General features: G+C 37.7%; 1 protein-coding gene across 1 annotated transcript; it reads left to right on the forward strand.

Annotated features, from left to right (window-relative positions):
* Positions 1–5,165: 5,165 nt before the first annotated feature.
* On the forward strand, positions 5,166–22,095 carry LOC105488906 (shugoshin 1). The gene is made up of 8 exons (XM_011753413.3): positions 5,166–5,316; positions 7,283–7,431; positions 7,513–7,709; positions 12,717–12,793; positions 14,405–14,463; positions 15,975–16,781; positions 19,732–19,921; positions 20,148–22,095. The coding sequence occupies exons 2-8, from the start codon at positions 7,290–7,292 to the stop codon at positions 20,257–20,259; spliced, it is 1,584 nt and encodes a 527-aa protein (XP_011751715.2). The 5' UTR covers positions 5,166–5,316; positions 7,283–7,289; the 3' UTR covers positions 20,260–22,095.
* Positions 22,096–23,247: the final 1,152 nt, after the last annotated feature.

Here is a 23,247-nt window from a genome sequence, read left to right on the forward strand (position 1 = left end):
CTTGTTATTATTTCAGAGAAGACTTCCCAGATCCCCCTGGCTAAGTTGTTACCCTGTTACATACGCTCTCGCAGTACTGTGTTCCTCTTTTTCATCACATTTATCAGAATTACAATTTTATATTTATCTTACATTCTCGGATAAACATCTGTCTTCACCATGGGACTGTAAGGCTCATGAAGATGACACTAGCTGGGAAGAAGATTTTCACTTTTCATTTTATTCTATTTTGTACTGTTTGAATGTTGTAGCCATCTATTAAAGGATTTTTTTAGAGGTAAAATCATGACTCATACAAATTAAAATGAATTGATGTCAGAATTTGATTTAACTCATCAGTTATTGAGAAAATCAGTAAGATGTTATAACCAGTTCAAAGGAGAATTCTAAGAATCATGTGAATATGGAAAATCAAGAATGCTAAAATGAATTTGTAAATAGCTGAAAAATAGATCTATCCTCAGGAAAATAATTAATTGAATTCTAGTGGACACAATCATCTGCATTTCTATGGACAAAAAAATCATTTGCATTATTACCAATTTTCTACAATATATAAAGTTGTAAAATAGCTCCAAAACAATGAAAGGCTGAGATAAGCTGGAAGAGCACACTCAAGATGATACATAGTAATATTTTTTAACTACTTTAAAATTTTTCACAATTTTTCTTGCTAGATCTATGTATGTTTATTATATGCTAATAGGTAAATAAATGATTACCTAATTTTTAATAATGTCAGCAAAAGTTATCTACGTAGAGGATTATGGTATACCCTTCTATATGTGTTTATATACCAGAAAACTCATAAATTTAAAGAAGTAATTAGATCATCTGTGTCTTTATTTACTTCTTATTTTACGTTAAGCATAATATACTACAACATATGATTACTTGTATAAGTTATTGGTCCACCTAAAATTATTCCTCCCTACCAAATTTGCACTTACATATGCCATTGTGATAAAGCAATTGGTAGAAATCAAAATCAGTACTATACGTTAAAACAGTGCTAGGTATATATTTAGAATTAACACCAAAACTATTATATGCTTGTTGTTTATTTTTAAAGACAAGAATTATCTATACCCACACAATGCTCTTAATTTGCCTGGCAATAATTACTCCAGTGTTCCCCTTCTTTCAGATGAAAAAAAAAAAATTCAAAAGGTGACTACCCACAATTTGTATAACATAAAGAAAAGGAAAAGTAGCAATTTCCACAGACTATTATTCTTAATTAAAATTTTTATTGAACTAATTTTAGATTCTCATGTAACTGTAAAAAATAATACTAAGAAATCCCCCTCACACTTTGCCCAATTTACCCTATAGGTAACATTTTGCAAAACTATCATATAATAGCCAGGATATTGACATTGAAATCTTAGATTTCCTCAGTTTGACCAGCATCCATCTGTTTTGTGTGTTGTGTGTATGTGTGTATGTGTGTGTGTGTGTTAAGTTATATTATTGCCTGTGTAGGCTTATATATCCACTACCACAGTGTAGATAAACCACAAGGGCCTAAATGTAAGAAGTAAAACTACAAAACTGTTAAAAGAAAATATAGATATAAATCTTTGTAACTTTGTATTAGTCAATGACTTCTGAGAGATGACATCAAAACCACAAGGAACAGCAAATAAATAAATCAATAATAATTGAGAATTAAATTTTCAATAAAGTTATGGAAATTTAAAATTTTGTGCTTCAAAGTACGCCATTAAGAAAGTGAAAGAACCAGGCATGTGGTTTGAGCCTATAATCCCAGCTACGTAGGAGGCTGAGGTGGGAGGATACCTTGAAGCCAGGAGTTTGAGCAACAGAGGGAGACTTTGACTCTAAAAAAAAACAAAACAAACAAACAAAAAAAGGTCGGGTGTGGTGGCTCATGCCTGTAATCCCAGCACTCTGGAAGGCTGAGGCGGGTGGATCACCTGAGGTCAGGACTTCGAGTAAAAATCATAAAATCTGCACATAGTAATAAATGTTAGGAACAAGGCAGTTAAAGATTAGTAACAACCAGTTTTATTGGGATTTTAGGAACTTGCAGGGGAGAATGTGAGTGCTCGTTATATTTTAAATATATCATAAAGTTAAAATTAACGAAAGTAGAAATAACATGCATTCACATGTTGAAAAACCCTGATAGTAATGCAGCTACAAATATTCACTGTCATTTGAGAGCAAGATTTTTAAGAAGTTAAAATTATTTGAATTACGCCATAACTATTCTAAACATCTACTAAATTAAACAAAGAATTTTGACTAATTGGGTACCCTTTCATAGGTTCTTCTCAGTTTGTCAGCTAGATGACATGTTCCTACACTGTACTTTGCTGATATAATTAAACTATGGATTATCTCTGAATTAGGCTGGGTACCACTGTGATACAATAAAAGGGAGAAGTAGCAGAACATAGTCTAGTTGTTAATAGCATGGACTTTGGAGCCAGGCTTCCTGGGTTCAAACTCCAGTCCACCATTTAGTACTCTTTGAAATATGCCTATTTTTGTTCAAAAAGGAATATGTGCACTCTTCTTGGGAACAGCTGTAGTTTCCACAATATTTTAAAAGAGCTGTTGATTCCAACAGGAATTTAGTTCCCTAAAATCAGCAGCAGTAGAACATTTTGATGTACGAAAGTTATTCATGCTAGGACTCCGGTGGTATTTTCCCTCACTGCCCCTAAATTCAGCCATTTCTATTCTTTAACGCTCTATAATAAACACTTGATTTGAAGTCTGATCCATTTTTAAATTGGGAACGGGGAAGACACCCCTCAAAAAGTCAGAACCTCCAAGCCTTTGGTCAGGGCCAACTATATAATCTCTGTGGGTCGATGTGAAATGAAAATATGACGCTCCTTGCTAAAAATGCAAGACAAAAACCTTCAGCTTACCGATAAGTAGAGAAAGACTGAAAAGAAAAAGAATTGTGGAATGTCTTACCTTTCCTTTTCCTTTCACGCCATCACTTTTAGTGTAAGTGGTTAGCAAATATAATAAGGTTGGTTGGGCATGGTGGCTTAGCCAGTAATCCCACTTTGGGAGGCTGAGGCAGGCGAATCACTAGAGCTCAGGAGTTTGAGACCAGTCTACGCAACATGGCAAAACCCTGTCTCTACAAAAAAATACAAAAATTAGCGGGGCGTGGTGGTGGGTACCTGTAATCCCAGCTACCCGGGAGGCTGGGGCAGGAGAACTGCTTGAACCTGGGAGGTGGAGACTGCAGTGAGCAGAGATCGTGTCACTGCACTCCAACCTGGGAGACAGAGCAAAACTCCGTCTCAAAGAAAATAATAATAATTTCAAGACGGCAAGGGTGAGTCCTTCTGAGCACTTTGTACTTAGGTCCCTAACTACAAAATAAGTGGTTCATGGAAGCCATTTAGTGAGCATCCTGAACACTGTATGACATGGGACAAAAAAACAGTGACAGACATGCATTGCATGAATCACATCTGCTCACAAGATTGCTCCATTGCCTCATCAGACATAACTTACAAAACATAAGTTCAAATATAAACTACTAAGCATTTCAAGATGGCCACAGCAGAGCATTAAACCAAATGCACAGCCCTTCTAAGCACCGGTTGCCTGCTGATGAAGCTGGCCCTACTCTCTGCTCTCACTTTCCACTTCATACTCTTCTGACCTCAAACAACAAAAAAGCTCTCTGCCCATTCCTTCTTGATGCTTCTGCACATATAAGCCACATTGCCCAGTGGCAGTAAACTGAGGATTAATGGAGTTGGTCTGGTTAACTTGGAAAACAAGGGAGTTGTTGGCTGGAGAAGGGTGTTTCAGCCTCTTCCACTCAAGCTAGGACCGGTCCCTAGATTAGAGCAAGCACGTGTTAGCTACCTTTAAAAAACAACAACACACCTTCATAAAGAATGCCTAGATTCAAAGCATTTGTTACGTTTTCATTTGTTCCTTTATTGTCCCAGTGAATATTTACTACCTACTTCAAATTGCAACGAGATGCTGACAATTTAGCTATCGATAAAGCAGATGTAGTTCCTGCCCTTATTCAACTTCAAGAAACAGGCAATGAACGACAAGTCAGTGTCACAAGGAATACTCCAAAAATGCAGGGCACTAAGAAAGTGTAAAACAGATACTAAGGGGCTTTAGGGTCAGATAAGTCTTTCTGGAAGAATTAATCTGTACAGTGAAACTTCAGTATACATATGAGAAAGTCAGGCCAAGGGAAAGAATGTTCTTGACAGAACGGTATTGGCAAAAGGGGCAAGAATCTTAAGAAAATGTACAAGTGGTGGAACCAGGAATCGTGGGGCTCTTTAAGGACAAAATATGTTAAAGGAGTCTGAACTTCACCTTAAATGCAACAGGGAGCCACTGTCAAGTTTCCTATTTGATACTTGTTTTGTAAAAATATTACTCTATGAAGAATATAGGGAGTAGAATCTGCGGTCAGAGTGGGTACTAGTGCCATTTTGGGAATAAGATTAGGCTGGAAGCTGGATTGGGGGGGAAAAAGTGGGCATGAGAGAAACTTGGAAAGTAGAGTTGAGAAGACCGTGTGACTGACTGGACGGGCAAAGGTTAAGAGAGGATAAAGAATCATTAAGGATGATTTATCAGGCTTCTAGTCGGTAACTGGATGGATGTTGGTGCCATTTCTCGAGAAGCGTTAAAGAGCCAGAGGTAGCCGGCAAAGAGAAACATGGAGCTCCAATTTTCAGGTATCTGCAGTTTCCCTAATACCTCTTTAATCCAGAATTTGCTCCTTGCTTTGGTTTTAATTCCCCTAAAAGCTGCTTCCGTGTTGCAAGCTGGCTGACCGCTTTAACAGGCAACCAAAGAGATTCTTCTCACAGGAGGAAGGCTTTGAGCACAACCTGGGACACTGGAAGCTGTCAGACTGAAGAAACAGGAAGCTCTGGACTACCGATCACACCCCGTCTTAAAGGTTTCGGAGTGACTCCACCCGCAAAATCCCCACGTCTCTGAGGAAAAGGTCCCGGCAGGTCGCCGCGACCCGACCACCAGCTCCGCCCCCAGGCCCGATGGATGCCCGGATGTGGACGTGAGCGAGTTTGAGCCGCGTGACGTCACCTGGCGGGGCGGGACTCTGCCAGCGCCGGTTGATGTTGGGTGCACGTGACCGCCTCCCAGCCAACCAATGGAGGAACGAGGCGGAAAATTTCGAATGTGGCGACGGTAGTTCCAGGCGACGGGGTACGGTCCTGGAGGGCTCATTGCGCGTGGCTCGCGCGAGAGAGCCTCGAAGAGCCTTGAAATGTGAGAAGGAGGAAGATAGCTCTTGCAGAAGTAGTGGCCAAGGTATGGTTCTGGACCAGCCCCACCTCCCCTCGGCTTTCCGCCTCCTGAAGGAGGAGGAAGTAGGTTTTAAGGTGGGAAACAAGGGCGTAGTGATCCGTGTTTGACTTCCCTTGGGTTCTCAATACCGTTCTAAATTCGGTGGCCGAAAGCTCGGGCTCTGGAGTCCCACTGGCCGCGCGCTTTTCGCGGTTCAGCCACTCGATCTGCCCGTTCAGATGTTCTGTCTTCCTCTTACGTTAAATAAATGGAGACCCTAATATCCTACTTTGCAAAATTGTGTAGATTAAGCGATGTGCAAATAAAGCTTTTTACGGTAGTTAAAAGCCTGGCTCAACGCAAGAAAATTGACAGCAGTTCTTTGTGCAGCGTGATACCGTTGACGTCCTCATTGTCCAGGCCATTCTCTTCCTCACTTACCCTGAAGAGGCCGACACTGACTAGTGTCCTACCTGGCTGTCTTCGCAGCAGAACTGATTGGATAATTATGAACGGAGATCAAATATGCTAGGTTCTTTTGAATCCAGAGCGCCACGCGAGTACTCTACAGATTGAGACCGTCATCTCGCGCTGTAGCCTGTCTGTGCTTTCATTCCTTCTGTCTACCACACCCCCTACTAACACCATCGCCTAATTTAGACAGGATATAAAACTTTTGATATGGAAAGTTTCTTTTGTGATTTTAGCTTGATTAAAAGTAATAAGGAAAACTTTAAAATACCTTAACTAAACTAGATCAGTAACTTAATCTGTATGACTCTCAAACATCCTCAATTCTAACTTAATTGTGTAAAACAACCCCTTTACCATTACTGCTTTTAAAAATAGCTATCCTATCTCTGCTAGGAACCTCCCAGTATATATTGTATATACCTTGGTAGAAAGTTCTTAATCTATAATATCTATATTTAATTATCCAGACACTGCATAGAGGAAAATAAGGCCTGGAGAACATACTCAAGAAAGTGTAAGGTTTAGGAAAATGTTTGACTATCTTAGAGAAGGTAGCGATATCCTTTGTGGTGAAAATTGTATGCATACATTATTATTGGAAACAAGTTTTTTTTCAATTTTAAGATATTCAAAGTGCAATCTAGAGTAAAAGATGTTTCTGAAAAGTGGTTTGACATGTTTAGTAGCATGCTAAAACCTACCTGACTTACAACATTGAAAGATTAAGTATACTTATGTATTTAATACTCAGCGTTTAACTGTATGTACAACAATATTTTATGTCTGATTTTTTATGTTCATAATTCACTGGGAGTTAACAGCCCTAAGTTTTAGCCATACTTTGAGAATACTGGAGTGTTCTTCTGCCCAAGTTCCTGCTCTAGCTCTGTAATTGTTACAATAGCCTAATAAAATTGTATGTAGTGCTACATAGTTTAAACCTCTAAGGATCACCTTGACTTTCTTGAGAGTGTGTGTATATCATAAGCGATAATTAGGTTAAAATTATCTAATTATGGAAAAATAGTTGAATGACCTAATGTGATGAATTAATCATTAAAGAAGAGCTGGAAAACAAAACCCAGATATATAATTGCCTCAGAACTAATGCTGTAAGCCTAAGCACTAAAAGTTGGTCCTAAACATTTTCTTTAAGAAGCATAAATAATAATGGCATCAAGATATAATAATAAGCATTTTCAATAGTGTCTGGCATATATGCCACAGTGAGTATTTGTTAAAGAATGAATAAGTGGCATATTGTGGAATCTTTGGGTTGGAAATCTATATTCAATAAAACTTTTCTATAAAGTGCCTGAGGAGGACGAGAGAACATCAAAAACATGAATGAGATTTTAAAAGGGGAAAATTTATGTTATCAAGTTAGTTAACTATCTACTTTGAGCTAATTCTACAGTTTAGTCTATTTAATGCATTCTTTATGAATAGCCTATGTTTTTTAAAGTTTTATATTTGATAATATTCTCTCTGAGAAAAATTATTTTTTATTGTTTAGGCAAAAGATGGCCAAGGAAAGATGCCTGAAGAAGTCCTTTCAAGATAGTCTTGAAGACATAAAGAAGCGAATGAAAGAGAAAAGGAATAAAAACTTGGCAGAGATTGGCAAACGCAGGTCTTTTATAGCTGCACCATGCCAAATAATCAGTAAGAGATTTTTATGTTGTCCTTTTATATCACTTTTAAGTTTAGATTTAATAACTGATAAATTTTTTAATCCTTTTTTAGCCAACACTTCTACACTGCTGAAAAATTACCAAGACAACAACAAAATGTTAGTTTTAGCTTTGGAAAATGAAAAATCCAAAGTGAGAGAAGCCCAAGATATCATCCTACAGCTGAGAAAAGAATGTTACTATCTCACATGGCAGCTATATGCATTGAAAGGAAAACTTACATCACAACAAACAGAAGAACCTGCTCAGGTATTTTCATTACTGAGGCCGAATTTCTTAGTTTAGTTAAGCCATGAATAGTTTAGATCAATTATTTTATTTAAATGAATTACTGATAGCTCAATTATGCATGAATTGTTTAAAACATCCTTCTTTGGTGCTTCAGAGCACAGCTATTGCATTTGGCCAGTTAAGAAAGCTTCAAGCATATAGGTGATTGAAGCCTGTTCCTGCCTATTTCATTCGTAAAGCAGGTAGCAAGACAGGATGCAGAAGACATAGTTTTAGCCTTTTGCATTGCTGGTCTATTTGAATGTTCAACTAAGTGAGTCAAAGATAGTGCAACTAAGCTAAAGATATAAAAGTGGTAGTTGAAGTGGACTCATCCAGAAGTTTTAATCAATGCTATCTTAGCTTTGACCTTAGCCTTTTGTTTTGCTATATCCAGTGGGGTTTTATAAGAACTACCTTTATTTAGGACATAGGGAGTATTTAAGTGCTTTTTGGAGAATCGTTTTTACCTACTTGTTGACTAAGTAGAGAAGACTGTTCACTCCCAGACAAGTAAGATCATAAACATTTTGCTGCTCAAATTTTCAATCTGATTTTCTTTTTGTCTAAGATTGTAAAGAAGCTGTTCAAATATGGTCCTGCTAGCCAAAATATAACAGATATGGAGAAGGTTTGCTTTAGGATATTCTTTGTGTCTTGCTGTACCATTGTGTATCATTGTGTATACAGTAATGTGTGTCATTACTTATGAAAAAAGTAATGATGAACTAGTTTATTTATCCCTTTTTCCAGTAGCCACTGCCAGGGAAATGAGGCAGAGAAAGAAAAAAAGCAGTGGTGAGTGTCAGGCGTACAGAACATTGAAATTCTTCCCAGTGGCCATTGCTTTGCTATACCAGTGAAAACATTTGAGTTGGCACTTAGACCGGAAGGTCAGATAAGAAAGTGAGAACATAATGATTAGGGGAGGGATATTGGGGGTGGGAGGAGGTGGGCGGGTAATTGAAAATGGAATTAATGTCACTTCTCCATTGACAGGAGAAGTCAGTGAAAGAGTTCTTGCTTCACTCCCTATTGATTCCTTATTTTTTTTCCTCCATGTGATTAAGACACGTGTAATATATATGTATATATACACATAGACAATAAGTACATATATGGTATATTTGAGAACTGCCTCTATAAAGATTAGGTATATTTTCTTTACCTTCATGGGAGGTTTATATATGTGTGTGTGTGTGTGTGTGTGTGTGTGTATATATATATATATTTTTTTTTTTGAGACAGAGTCTTGCTCTGTCGCCAGGCTGGAGTACAGTGGTGCAGTCTCAGCTCACTGGAGCCCCTGCCTCCTGGGGTCAAGCGATTCTTGTGCCTCAGCCTCCCGAGAGCTGGGATTACAGGCATGTGCCACCACACCTGGCTAATTTTTATATTTTTAGTAGAGACAGGGTTTCGCCATGTTGGTCAGGTGTCTTGAACTCCTGGCCTCAAGTGACCCACCCACCGCAGCCTCCTAAAGTGCTGGGATTACAGGCATGAGCCACTGTGCTAGGTGTGGTAGATTACTTTTTTTTTTTTTCTCCCAGAATGTAATCTTTTCTAATTTTGTATTTTCCTTGTTCAGTCAACTAGTAGGGGGAAACAGTTCCTCTAAAGGCATTTGAATCTTCCTCCTCATTTTACAAAGTTTTTGCTGAAAAACAGAAATAGTAGGAAGTGAATACTCGAGATAATTACAAAAGCAGTTGGGAAAAAATTCTATTACTGCAGCTCAGTGGTTTTTGAGTATTTATTAAAAACATTGTTAGTTGCTACGCAAATATATTCTTAGCATTTAGAATGTCAACGTTTGTATTTTCTGCTATATACTAATTGCTTGTGTCACTCATTCTCAACCTCATTGTACACCCATGCTTCAGTGCTTATCAAATCAATTTAGCAGTGATGGAGAAGCTTAAAATGTAAAAATTTTACAAGAATGTTTTCTTGCCTAGCCTAGCAATAGTTAACATTTAGGTAATTTTTAACAGCCTTTTTGTTCCCTAATTTTATAGATTTTTTTAATGACTTGTTTTTAAGTTATATTAGTATATATTTAAATGTTCTTTTTTATTTACCTGCATTAATATTCGTTTCAGAACATTAGCTACATTGATGTCAAATTTAAAGTTTTCATCTTTGGCCGGGGTAGGTTGAGGGGGACAGAGTCTCGCTCTTGCCCAGTCTGGGGTGCAGTGGTGTGATCACAGCTCACTGCAGCTTTCACCTCCCAGGCTCACGCACACTCAGCCTTCACCTCCCAGGTTCAAACGATCTTCCTATCTCAGCCTCCTGAGTAGGTGGGACTATGGGCGTGCACTGCCACACCTGGCTAATTTTTTCTTTTTTTTTTTTTTTTTTTTTGCCAGAGACAGGATCTTGCCATGTTGCCCAGGCTGGTCTTGAACTCCTGGTCTCAAGCAATCCTCCGGCCTTGGCCTCCCAATGTGCTGGGATTACAGGCATGAGCCACCACACCTGGCCGAAAGATTTTAATGGGATTAAATTTCTGGTTGTTTTGTTTTTAATGAACATTTTTGGCCTATTTATTATAATGTCAACGTTCATCAAATTTCAGAAGATAATTCAATTAAATTAGAATTGGCTTCTTAGGAATTGAGTGAGAATTGTCATCTTCATAACAGAGATCTACAAATCCACCTCTATACTTAGGTTCTTCATCTTCCCTCTTGTTACAGTGGCAGAATGGCCCCTATTCCTGCTAAAGGCAAGCACCACCCCAAGCCGCTCCCTAGCCCATGCATCAGATTTTCTCTTCTCACCTCCTCTACAACTTTATTCCTGGAAGATTGTTCTCTCTTCCATATATCCCCCTCTCCACTGGATCATTTCAGTCATCATAAAGATGTGCTTTCGTATCTCTCAACCTTAGAGAAGAAGAAAGTAATGAAACCTCTCCTCGTCTCATATTTCTTTATCTCCTCATTTGTTTTCTTCCCTTCACAGCAGAACTTTTTAAAAGAAAACAGTATATTCTTCACTTCCTCAGCTTCCATTCACATTTGAAATGACTCTTTTTTTTTTTCTTTGAGACAGGATCTCGCTCCGTTGCCTAGACTGAAGTGCAGTGGCATAATCATGGTTTACTGCAGCCTTGACCTCCCAGGCTCAAGTGCTCCTCCAAACCTCAGTCTCCTGAATAGCTGGAACACCACCACGCCCAGATAATTTTTAAACATTTTTTTGTAGAGACCACCTCACTATGTTGCCCAGGTTGGTCTTGACCTCCTGGGTTCAAGTAATCCCCCTGCTTCAGTCTCTCTAAATGCTAGGAATACAGGCATGAGGTACCACGCCTGGCCTGCAGCCACTCTGAATCTAGATTTGATCCTTACCATTCTGTTGTCACTGCATATCAAGGTCACCAAAACCTCCATGTTACCAAATTCAGTGGTAACTTCTCTTTCTTCTTGACCTTGCAGTAATAATATGTAAAACAGGGACCACTCTTTACTTGACATACTTTGATCTATTAGTTTTCATGATATTGTGCTCCCCTGGTTTTTATTCTACCTTTCTGACTATTCCATATCGGTCTCTTGCTGATTTCTTCCTCATTCTACCTTTAAATGTCAATTCTTGGCCAGGCACATTGACTCATGCCTGTAATCTGAGCACTTTGGAAGGCTGAGGTGAGAGGATCACTTGAGCCCAGGAGTTCAAGACCAGCCTGGGCAACACAGCGAGACTCCCATCTCTACAAAATAAAAAATAAAAATTAGCCAGTTGTGGTGGCATGCACCTGTAGTCCCAGCTACTTGGGAAGCTCAGATAGGAGGATCACGTGTGCCCAGAAGTTGAAGGCTGCAGTGAGCTATGATAGCACCACTACACTTCAGCTTGGGTGACAAAGCAAGACTTTATTTCAAAAAATGAATAAATGCCAGTTGTTGTAGACTCATCTTATACCCTGTCATAGCTTTATGTACTGTCTGCTGATGCCTTCCCAGTTTACAGTACAGAATCTAAAAACAAACACATACACACGTATACACACAGCCACCATTTGCTATCTCCACTTAAAGATGTATAAGGGATCTCAAACATACCTTATATAAAGCACAACTTCCCCTTGCCTCCCCCAAAGATACTGTATACTTCCTACCTTCCTTTATAAGTCTTACTCATCTCAGTAAAGTAGCCTACTCATTTGCTTAGTCCAAAACCACAAGAGGCTTTCCTCTCCCTCATTGTTCCCACCTCCATCCCTTTTCAGTCCTTGAGCTTGACCTGTCATCTCAAGGCCTTCCACTGGGCTTCACCTCCATAGCCATGACTCTAATCTTAGCTGATACCATGTCTTGCCAGATATGCTATGATGATGTCTCAACTCTTTCTACCCCTGGCCTCTTTTAATTCAGACTGATCTTTCAAAAACTTAAATCAGTTTACTTCTTTTCTTAATATTAAGTACCTTCCCATCATACTTAGACTGAAATCTAAACTCATGGTTCTCAAGGCCCTACATTATGTGGCCTCTGCATGTATATCTCCTACTGTTCTCAGTGACTATGTTCCAGCCACAACAGCCTTTCTTTCCTAAACACAGCAAGATTTTTCTTATGTGTATTTGCTGTTTCCACTGCCTTCTTTTCCTCCTGCTCTTTTAGTGGCTGGCTCCTTTGCAGTCTTCTGATTTATATCAGATACACTCTATTTAAAAGAGCAATCCAACCTGAGTTACTCTCTATCACCTCACCCTGGATATTTCCTTCATGGCACTTATCACAATCTGAAATTTTGTACATATGTCTTCTCTTTTTAAAATTTTATTTCCCTGCACTAGAATGTAAGCTTTAAGAGGATAAGACTTACTCTGCTTTTGAGCTCTTATAGACTCAGCTCCTGGAACTATGGCATGGCACCATGGTAGACTGTCAACAAGTGCATATTGTTGAATAAGTTAATGCTTTCTTCTGAATACTTCAGTTATAACAGTGTTTTGTTTTAATACATTAACAGAACCAGGAAATATGTTCCTCTGGAATGGACCCCAATAGCGATGACAACTCCAGAAATTTATCTGTGAAGGATTTACCGTTAGTATCAAATTCTTTATTATGATTATTAATACTAAGAAAGATTTAATTCTGTGATTCATTTATGAAAGGAAATGTGCTCATGTCAACTCTTATATTTGTAGTCTGATGCTTTCTCTGCTGAGAATATATTTAAGAGAATTTGATGTGTTGAAATTCTATCACATATAGCCAAGCTAAACCCCTTTTTCTCATATTTCACTCCTTTTTTGATGCCTAGGAAAAAGAAGCCTTACCAGAAATTTTAATTCTACTTCATACTTTCCTCCAGTCATACTTTTCTGTGTACCATGTTTTTATTTTAAGAAGGATTAGCTATTGAAATGAGATGTTTTGCCAGCCCTATAAATAGTCTGGTTTGGGGGAAAAATAAATAAATAAATGAAACATCATATTTAACACAGTTGTCCCATTGTCTCGCTGATCCAGTTCATTTTTCTAGATCACCTATACCCTCGTCCCCTTCTCTTGGATCAAATGTACTTTATTTATTTGTTTATATGAATTATTAAGCTTTAATTATAAACAGTAAAATGCACAGATCACAGTTACACAGTTCGATGAGTTTGACTAATGTATATATCGTGGAACAAAAATGTCAATGAAGACATAGTGTTTTTACTATTAACATTTTGGGCCAGATAATTCTTTGTTGTAGAGGGCTGTCTGTGCATGATGGGATGTTTAGTAGCATCCATAGCCTCCACCCAATGAATCCCAGTAACATCCCTCAGGAGAACAAAAAATGACTTCAGATATTGTCACATGTTCCCTGGAGAGCATAATTGCCCTTAGATGAGAACTACTGCCATAGACAGTTCTTTCGTATGCCTTTCAAGTCCATCCCCTTCTCCACATAAGTAACCACTAAGATGATTTCTATTGCCGTAGATTACTTTTAATCATTAGTAGTTTTTAAACTGTTGGACTTTAAGATCTGACAAACTTATGTTGTGGACAAAAAGTAAGATAAGGTAATCGCGTTTGTAGAAGTTTTGTAAAATAGTTATTAGTTACCACAGCCATTACCTAAATCTGTTTAATGTCTAGAGTGGAAAATTCTCTACAGAGAATAAAGAATAAAATTACAATTAGAATGAAACTGCCAGTAATAGTGTTAGAGTATAAAGAACACTTCATGTTTCATGAAGTAAAGAACAACATTTTTAAAGAAAATGAACAATGTTAACTTCAGAAGAGTTCAATAGTTAAGCACCATAAAAGCATATATTACAAACAAATCATAGCTCTGCTAATGATAAAGCAGGCTCCTAAAGAGTGATCAAACTACATTTTTTAAAAAACATTTTACAAATTAATTATCATTGGCTGTTTCCTTAGTTAAATGAAATTGAGTTATATAACATGTTTTCAAGTGGAACTATCCAACTTGATAGGTTAGTTCAAGTAGGAGTTGAATGTCAGTCGTAACAAATCAATCTCCCTATAATCAGCATAAGTGTCCTTTGGTTTCCTTTGATACAGAATAGATGTATTGATTTGAAATCGAGTTATGAAATGATACTAAAGGAAAGAAAAATTAGGAAAATACTGAATTTGTTTTTATTACATAATCATTAAATTTCTGGTTTTTCATTGGTATTTTCTAAGGCAAATTCCTCTTGAAGAAACTGAACTTCCAGGACAAGGAGAGTCATTTCAAATAGAAGGTAATCAAGTGAAAATCTAAAAATATTATTAAGGGCAAGATAAGGTCTTTGAGAACAAATAATACAATTAAATTTCTCTAATTCTTTTTTTCTAAACTTTTTAAATTTGTTCATCTGGTATTCTGCTCAAAGGAAATCTGTTTATTTTACACAGAGTAATAGAGTTTTAAAATATGTTTATTATGTCAAATCTGTAATCTGAAACTTTGGCTATAACTATGGCAGCAATTTACCTATTGCTACTATGTGTCAAGCTCTATGTTAGGCATTTTACCTGCACAATCTCACCTAACCCTCACAACAACCTAGGAATATAAGTACATTAGTCCCGTTTTATAGGAACTCAAGAAGGTAAAGTATCTCATATGAAGAAGTCTAGATGTTAAGAGCTAGTATTTAAAATCAAAGTTGAACTCCAAAGCTATCCCCTTCTTACTACTTTTAAATTGATATGTCTGTGTTCTCAAATGTCAATCTCCTCCACTTGAACTAAGCTTCGAAGAAGGGATAGTATTTGAATAGCAAAACCGGACATAGCCTCACTTTTCCTTAAAATACAGATTATATTTCTTACCTGAGAAGCTTTCTAGTTATCCAAATCTTATTTATTTTTCAAAGAACAACTTAGCTCCCACTTTCTCGTTTGTCCCACTCTGGAATATGCGGTTGTACTTCTCTGAATCTGTACTCAGTGAAACACATATTCATTTTCTTTAAACTAAGAGCACATAAAGCCTGTTATAATTTTTTTTTTTTTTGAGAGATAGAGTCTCGCTCTGTTGCCCAGGCTTAGAGTGCAGTGGCGCAATCTCAGCTTACTATAAGCTCCACCTCCTGGGTTCACGCTATTCTCCTGCCTCAGCCTCCCAAGTAGCTGGGACTACAGGTGCCTGCCACCATGCCTAGCTAATTTTTTATATTTATATATATTTTTAGTAGAGACAGGGTTTCACCGTGTTAGCCAGGATGGTCTCCATCTCCTGACTTCGTGATCCGCCCGCCTCAGCCTCCCAAAGTTTGGGATTACAGGCGTGAGCGACTGTGCCTGGCCTATAATATTTTTAAAGATTATAAAGATTGAGTGTCCCTTATTCAAAATGCTTGGGACCAGAAGTGTTTTGGATTTATTTTTTTAATTTTGGAATATTTACATTATATCAGTTCATCATCCCTAATTTGAAAATCTGAAATCCAAAACCCTCCAGTTAGCATTTCCTTGGAGCATCATGACTGCACTGAAAAAGTTTTGGATTTCAGATTTTCAGATTAGGGATACTGAACCTGTACAAGATTCTTTCACATGTCAGATATAAGCCATCAGTTGATCATTGACAAGTAAATAGATGGTATTATTTTAGTTCCCCAGATTTTTATTTACAGATTTTATAATGTAGGAAAACTACAGAATGACTTTTTGGTCATTCAGTTTTTTACTTTGAATTCTAAAGTTCTTGAAATTCAGTTTTCCACAAAGTCAAACTATTTTTCTCATTTATTTTTTAAATTCTCAGATCAGATACCTACTATTCCTCAAGAAACACTGGGATTTGATTTTGGTTCAGGTGAAGCTAAGTCCACTGATAATGTCTTACCTAGAACTGTATCTGTCCGTCGCAGTTTAAAGAAACATTGTAACAGTGTATGTCAGTTTGATAGCTTGGATGATTTTGAAACCAGTCATTTGGCGGGGAAGTCTTTTGAATTTGAAAGAGTTGGATTTTTAGACCCACTAGTAAACATGCCTGAAAATGTACAATACAATGTTTGTCAATGGAGCAAGGACCAAGCTAACTTATCACTTTCAAAGCTGATTCATCCAGGAACGTTTACTAAAACAAAAGAAGACATTTTAGAATCTAAATCTGAACAAACTAAAAGTAAGCAAAGAGATACACAAGAAAGAAAAAGAGAAGAGAAAAGAAAAGCTAACAGGAGAAAATCAAAACCTATGTCAAAATATAAAGAGAATAAAAGTGAAAATAAAAGAACTGTTTCCAAAAAGAAAATGCACAAATCTGTCAGTTCCAATGATGCTTACAATTTTAATTTGGAAGAGGGTGTTCATCTTACTCCTTTCCGACAAAAAATGAGCAATGACTCTAATAGAGAAGAGAACAATGAGTCTGAAGTGAGCCTCTGTGAATCAAGTGGTTCAGGAGATGATTCCGATGACCTCTATTTGCCCACTTGCAAGTACATTCAGAATCCCACCAGCGATTCAGGTACAAGACCAGTCACCAGGCCTCTAGCTAAAAGAGGACTGAAATATACAGATGAAAAAGAGACGGAGGGTTCTAAGCCAACAAAAACTCCTACTAGTAAGTGATCTACTTGTTTACCTGCGTTTTTAATGTTTGTGATAAATGATCACTCCTGATGCTTATATACTATACTTACCATCTGTTTCTCTGGTGGAGGTTGGAGACTCACCATCTGTCTCTCTTTGGGGGAAGTTATGGTCTGATTAAACAGTGTGGGGCTGGGTGTGGAAATCACAGTTGTATTGCTCTGACCTAATTCAGAAATTGCTTGTTGTGGAGACAGAATTTTTATTTTCAGTAAATAAGGACTCCCAAGAGGACAGAGGGACTCTTTTGTGGAGTTAGGTTGAATTGAAGTAGCTTTTATACACTTACCTGAAGTATCCCCTTGAAAGTGAAATCAAATTTGAATCCAGTGACTTGTTATTTTAATGGCCTTGTTTTATATTAAATTTGACAGGAACTGTGATTTTAAATAATCTTCTAGTTAGTGAAGATTTCCTCAATTGACAGACTTAGTATTCTTTTGTACAACATCTCTAAAAACTGGCTCAGAAAATATTTTATGAGATCAAAAGTAGGCATAGTTCAGATGTTCATAATACAACCTACACCTGTCCACAAAGATTCTCATTTGGCAGTTTTAGTTAATACAAGTAAAACTAACATACATAGTCAAGTTGTATCATTTTCAAAATATTGTTATATCATTTTATTTGATCCTCAGAACAATTCTGTGAAGTATAGGTGTTATGATGCTTATTTTGTTTATAAGGAGATTAAAACCTTAAAAACCGAACCAACTTTCTAAATCGGCTAGTCAGTGGTAGCAGGCAAGTATCTTCTTAAAAAATATGCTGTAGGCTGGGCGGGTTGGCTCATGCCTGTAATCCCAGCACTTTGGGGGGCCGAGGTAGGCGGATGACCTGAGGTCAGGAGTTCGAGACCAGCCTGGCCAACATGGTGAAACCCCATCTCCACTAAAAATACAAAAAAATGAGCTGGGCATGGTGATACGCACCTGTAATCCCAGCTACTCTGGAGGCTGAGGCAGGAGAATCGCTTGTACCCAGGAGACAGAGGTTGCAGTGAGCCGAGACTATGCCATTGTGCTCCAGCCTAGGCAACGAGCAAAACTCGGTCTCAAAAAAAAAAAAAAAAATCAAACAAGATTGGCAGAGTGTTGATAATTATTGAACCTAGGTAACTCAGAGTTTATTATACTGTTATTGCCATCTTTGTGTACATTTGAAAATGTCCAGAAGAAGTTGGGATTTTTTGGTTGTAGTTCACTTTTTAATTGAGACAGGGTCTTGCTCTATCACCCAGACTGGAGGGCACTGTCACTGTCATGGCTCAATGCAATCTCAACCTCCCAGGCTCAAGTGATTCTTCCACCTCAGCCTCCCCAGTAGCCGGGACTATAGGCATACGCCATCACACCTGGCTAATTTTTTTTTTCTTTTTTTTTACTTTTTGTAAAGATGAGGGCTCACTGTGTTGCCAGGGTGGTCTCAAATTCCTGGGCTCAAGCAGTCCTCCTGCCTTGGCCTCACAAAGTGCTGGGATTACAGGTGTGTGAGCCTGTATCCATAAAAATACATAAAATCCATAAAAAATACATTTTTAAAAGAAAAAAATATACTCTAAAACAGTGTTACTCAAGAGTTTGATCCCTAGACCTCTTAGAAATGCAGAATCTCAGGCCATATCCCATACCCTGGAGTCAGAATCTGCATCTTTGTGGGGTTTTTTTTTTTTTTTTTTGAGACAGAGTTTTGCTCTTGTTGCCCAGGCTACAGTGCAGTGGCACAGTCTCAGCTCATCCCAACCTCCACCTCCTGGGTTCAAGCTATTCTCCTGCCTCAGACTCCCGAGTAGCTGGGATTACAGGCATGTGCCACCACGCCGGGCTAATTTTGTATTTTTAGTAGAGACGGGGTTTCTCCATGTTGGTTAGGCTGACCTGAAACTCAACCTCGGGTCTCCCAGAGTGCTGGGATTACAGGCGTGAGCCACTGTGCCTGGCCATTAAGAAGTCCTCCTGTGGATTCATATACACATTAAAGTTTGAGAAGCATTTTTCCAGAATGTAGCAACCGATCTGATATTGTTCCATAAGATATATTTCTCAAACCGAAAGTTGGAATAATTAATACAGTACAATATATTTATGTGGCAACAAACAGGACAGACTATAAAAACCAGATAACACTGGAGCATATGGCTCTTAGTATACAGTCATTTCACGGTTACAGTTTACTTTTTTGGGGGTACAGTTTGCTTTTTAAAGCTATTTGAGGAGATTGTTTTGCAGTGTCTTTATTATGTGTTGGACATTTGCCTTCCAATATATGTGTAGCTCCAAAGTATACTTGGATGTTTATGATGGGAAAAAAACTGAGTAACTTTTTAACATGCTAGTTTGTCTCCTGGTTTACACAGAAGCTGTTATTTAGAATTCTCATTTGTTTAATAGAAGGAATTTTAGCGGCTTTATAAGACTATAGGAAGAGACTTGATAAAAACCTTGGTATTGAAAGAGAGAGGACTTGATTCCAAATAGCAAGGTATGACTAAAATGAAATTCCATGGTTAAACTAACTTATTATGCCCAAGCTATCCTAGAAGAATTTTACGTTTTAGTGAAGTGTTCTGTTATAATTAATATTTCAACAATGGTTTGAAAGGAAGAGGAAAAAATGATGAAAAAGCCAAAAAAAAAAAAAAAAATGTATTATTGGCTGGACATGTTGGTGCACACCTGTAGTCCCAGCTCCTCAGAAGACTGAAGCAGGAGGATTGCTTGAGACCAGGAGGTGGAGGTTGCAATGAGCTGAGATCACACTACTGCACTTCAGCCTGGGCAACACAATGAGAGCCCATCTAAAAAAAATTCTGTTATTAAATGCTGGATTTTGTATACAGTTAAGATATATAAAATTGAGTACAATTTTAGTTCCTGTGTGGGTTTTTTTTAAATCATTCAGTAAAAATTATTTTGTAGGTACACCACCTGAAACTCACCAGTCACCTCATCTTAAACTGAAGGATATCACCAATGTCTCCTTGTATCCTGTTGTGAAAATCGGAAGGCTTTCTGTTTCTCCAAAAAAGACTAAAGAAAGCCCAGCAGTGGCTCTGCCTAAACGTAGGTGCACAGTCAGCGTGAACTATAAGGAGCCCACCCTCGCTTCGTAAGTATTTGGTTTGTGGGAACTTATTTTTAATGATACATGTCGGGGGAATAAGGTTATGGAGCTTTGTTCAATAATGAGTTTTTTCTGAAATAAAAACATTTGATTTTAAAAAACTGAAGTGGTAACATTTAAAATTGGTGTATTTTACCATAACTTGATACTGAGGAGTAAGTTAATATTGGGATGCTTATATTATGCCTGAGATCTCTTTTTACTCTTCCAGGAAACTGAGAAGAGGGGACCCTTTTACAGATTTGTGCTTTTTGAATTCTCCTATTTTCAAGCAGAAAAAGGATTTGAGACGTTCTAAAAAAAGTATGAAACAAATACAATGAAGGTTTTGTTGAATATTGTTTAAATTCAATCTACACCTCTTTCTGTTGCTTCAAGAGAGGATCTGTAAGAGTACACAAACAGAGTGAGCCATTGCCATAGAATATTCTCTTGACAGGACCCTAGCTCATAAACGTTTCTTCAGAACTATGCTTCAAATGGGATGTTTTGTATTAAAATGTTAATAAATCTAATTTGTTTTTTCTTTTGAATATAAATAACTGAACTTAAGCATTATCATCATACCGATTTCTTATGCTGCCTAAACCTCTTAATGTTGGTCAAAATGTATCTTTTTTTGTTGTTGTTGTTTTGGAGACAGAAATTCATTCTTGTTGCCCAGGCTGGAGTGCAGTGGCATGATCTGAGTTCACTGCAACCTCTGCCTCCCAGGTTCAAGCGATTCTCCAGCCTCAGACTCCCGACTAGCTGGGACTACAGGCATGCGCCACCACGCCCAGCTAATGTTGTATTTTTAGTAGAGACAGAGTTTCTCCATGTTGGTCAGGTTGGTCTCGAACTCCCAACCTCAGGTGATCTGCCCGCTTCAGCCTCCCAAAGTGCTGGGATTACAGGCATGAGCCACTGCGCCCGGCCCAAAATATATCTTATACAAACATTTTAGAAATGAATAATGATTACTCAAATTAAGATATTTTCGTTATAAGCTTCTGGCATCTCTATTTTTCCCTTAAGTGGGGGATACTAAAGTGAATGATTTTCTAAGAGGATCTTTTGAAACCCTTCAGTACAGTATTTAAGTAAAATAAATTATTGTGGATCTTCTGAAACTCTGTGTAGTATTTGAGTAGAATAAATTTTTGATATTTACAGTAGAGTACACCCTAAGTTGTTTATGAATTCCTCATACCACTGTTGTATTTAATTTTTCAGATAAAATGTGTATGGAAAAATGACTAGAGAAATTTATTGTTTTTTAGGCTCAGGGACTAGGTAAGTGACTAGTTCTGAACCCCAAGCTCTAATTGTATGTTCAGAGTGATGCCTCAATAAAATTACAAATGTCATGTACTTTCAGGATAGCTCCTTATTTAGTCAGAAATCTCAAAGATTAAATGTGTGAATATTTAGGGTTTTTGCATATTTTTGATCAACCAACGAAAGGGAATTGGTTCAGTTCAGAAAGTTTGATGTCTATACTTGTATATACCTCTTTAAATTTTAAAACTTTGTAGGTTATTCATTTTTAAAGAGCAATAAAGCTTGTATAGGATAGTGACTGCTTCCCTTCTATTCTTTAAATATCAAAAATAGAATATCTCTCTGTCTTCACTATTCTCATCCTTGGACATTTCCTCTCCCCTCCCCTTGGTATTCTCTTTTTTGGGGGCGGGGGTATGATCTAGGTGAGTTAATCCTTAGTATTTTCAGTAGTCATTGCTGTGAAACTCTCAGCTTCCCCTCCATACTTTTAACCTAACACTTCTCTCTCCCAACTTTTCTCTATGTAATCTCCCAGTTCATGATTCACAAATTATAATTTTATGGGGGGGACCGTTCTAATCCTGATATCTCAGATTTTCTTGGCTGTTATCTCCCTATCTTTCTGTATTCCATGTCAGTCAGAGCCGAAATCCTTTTCATCATCCCTGATTTTTCTAGCCCCCTCATCACTGATTCATATACCCTAGTCTCCCATCACAGTCTCTTAATTTTTCAGTTTTTTTTCTTACTACTCCCTTTATACTTATTCTTTAAATTCATGGAAACACTAGAGTAGCTATCTTAAACTAAGACTAGACAGTAAAAAAGTCCGTTTCTCGGCTGGGCAGGTGGCGCACGCCTGTAATCCCAGCACTTTGGAAGGCCGAGGTGGGCGGATCACGAGGTCAGGAGATCGAGACCATTCTGGCTAATACAGTGAAACCCCGTCTCTACTAAAAATACAAAAAATTAGCCAGGCGTGGTGGGGGGCACCTGTAGTCCCAGCTACTCGGGAGGCTGAGGCAGGAGAATGGAGTGAACCCGGGAGGCGGAACTTGCAGTGAGCTGAGATCGCGCCACTGCACTCCAGCCTGGGCGACAGAGCGAGACAATGTCTTTAAAAAAAAAAAAAAAAAGGTCAGTTTCTCAATCCCTGTAACCACCTTTCAAGTGATCAGTAGCTACATGTGGCTATATTAGACAATTGAGGAAATATTGAACATTTCCATCATCACAGAAAGTTCAGTTGGACCATGGCCAAATCTAGCACACCACCTGCTTCAGGATGGCCTATAAGCTAAGAATAGTTTCTACGTTTTTAAATAGTTGAAAAAAAAAAAAGCAAACACTTGAAATCAATTTTAGTGATAGAAGCACTAACTTTGAACCCCAGTAAAGTACCTACATTATATTCTTGAGTTTGCCTCTTGGCCTACAGTCCTAAAATACTTACTTTCTGGTCTTTACCAAAAAAGTTTGCCAACTCCTGCTCTAGACCATTGAGTACTTTAATTTTGCCTTAAAGATCATTCTGCTCTGACACTGATCTAGCTGTGATCCTTCCCTTCCCTTCATCCCAAGAGTCAATCATTATCCTAAAATCAATGTTAAAGTGTTTGTATTTTTAATGTTCCTATAATCTTGTCATATTTATCCATAGGCTTTTAAGTATTGTTTTATATCTTAACATTTTATATGAATATTATGTTGTACATATCATTTTACAACTGACTTTCAGCATTGTTTTTGAGATTTATCCATGTTGGCAGATGTAGATTATTTTCATCATTGTACAGTTTATTATATAAATCAGACATACTCATTTCTTCTTTTCAGACACAATTCATTTCCACTTTATTATTTACAAATTAGTGCTGCAGTGAACATTCTGCATCTTTGTACACTTAAAATGCTTAACTTTCTATAAAGTTAATACCTAGAAGGGGAATTGCTCAGTTGTAGAGTATATTGAACTGTAGGAAATTGCTTCCTACAGTGGTTGCACCAATTCTGTTATAAGGAGTATATCACTGTCCTAACAGCAA

This window comes from Macaca nemestrina, chromosome 2 (genome assembly GCF_043159975.1).
Source record: "Macaca nemestrina isolate mMacNem1 chromosome 2, mMacNem.hap1, whole genome shotgun sequence".
Taxonomy (NCBI): Eukaryota; Metazoa; Chordata; class Mammalia; order Primates; family Cercopithecidae; genus Macaca; species Macaca nemestrina.

What these genes read in the sequence shown, in the direction of transcription:
- LOC105488906 (XM_011753413.3), top strand. Translation starts at nt 7,290, where the DNA reads ATGGCCAAGGAAAGATGCCTGAAGAAGTCCTTTCAAGATAGTCTTGAA. An exon ending in AGAGTCATTTCAAATAGAAG is followed by an intron (nt 14,464 to 15,974) that starts GTAATCAAGTGA and finishes TTAAATTCTCAG; the next exon opens with ATCAGATACCTACTATTCCT. An exon ending in AAGGAGCCCACCCTCGCTTC is followed by an intron (nt 19,922 to 20,147) that starts GTAAGTATTTGG and finishes TTACTCTTCCAG; the next exon opens with GAAACTGAGAAGAGGGGACC.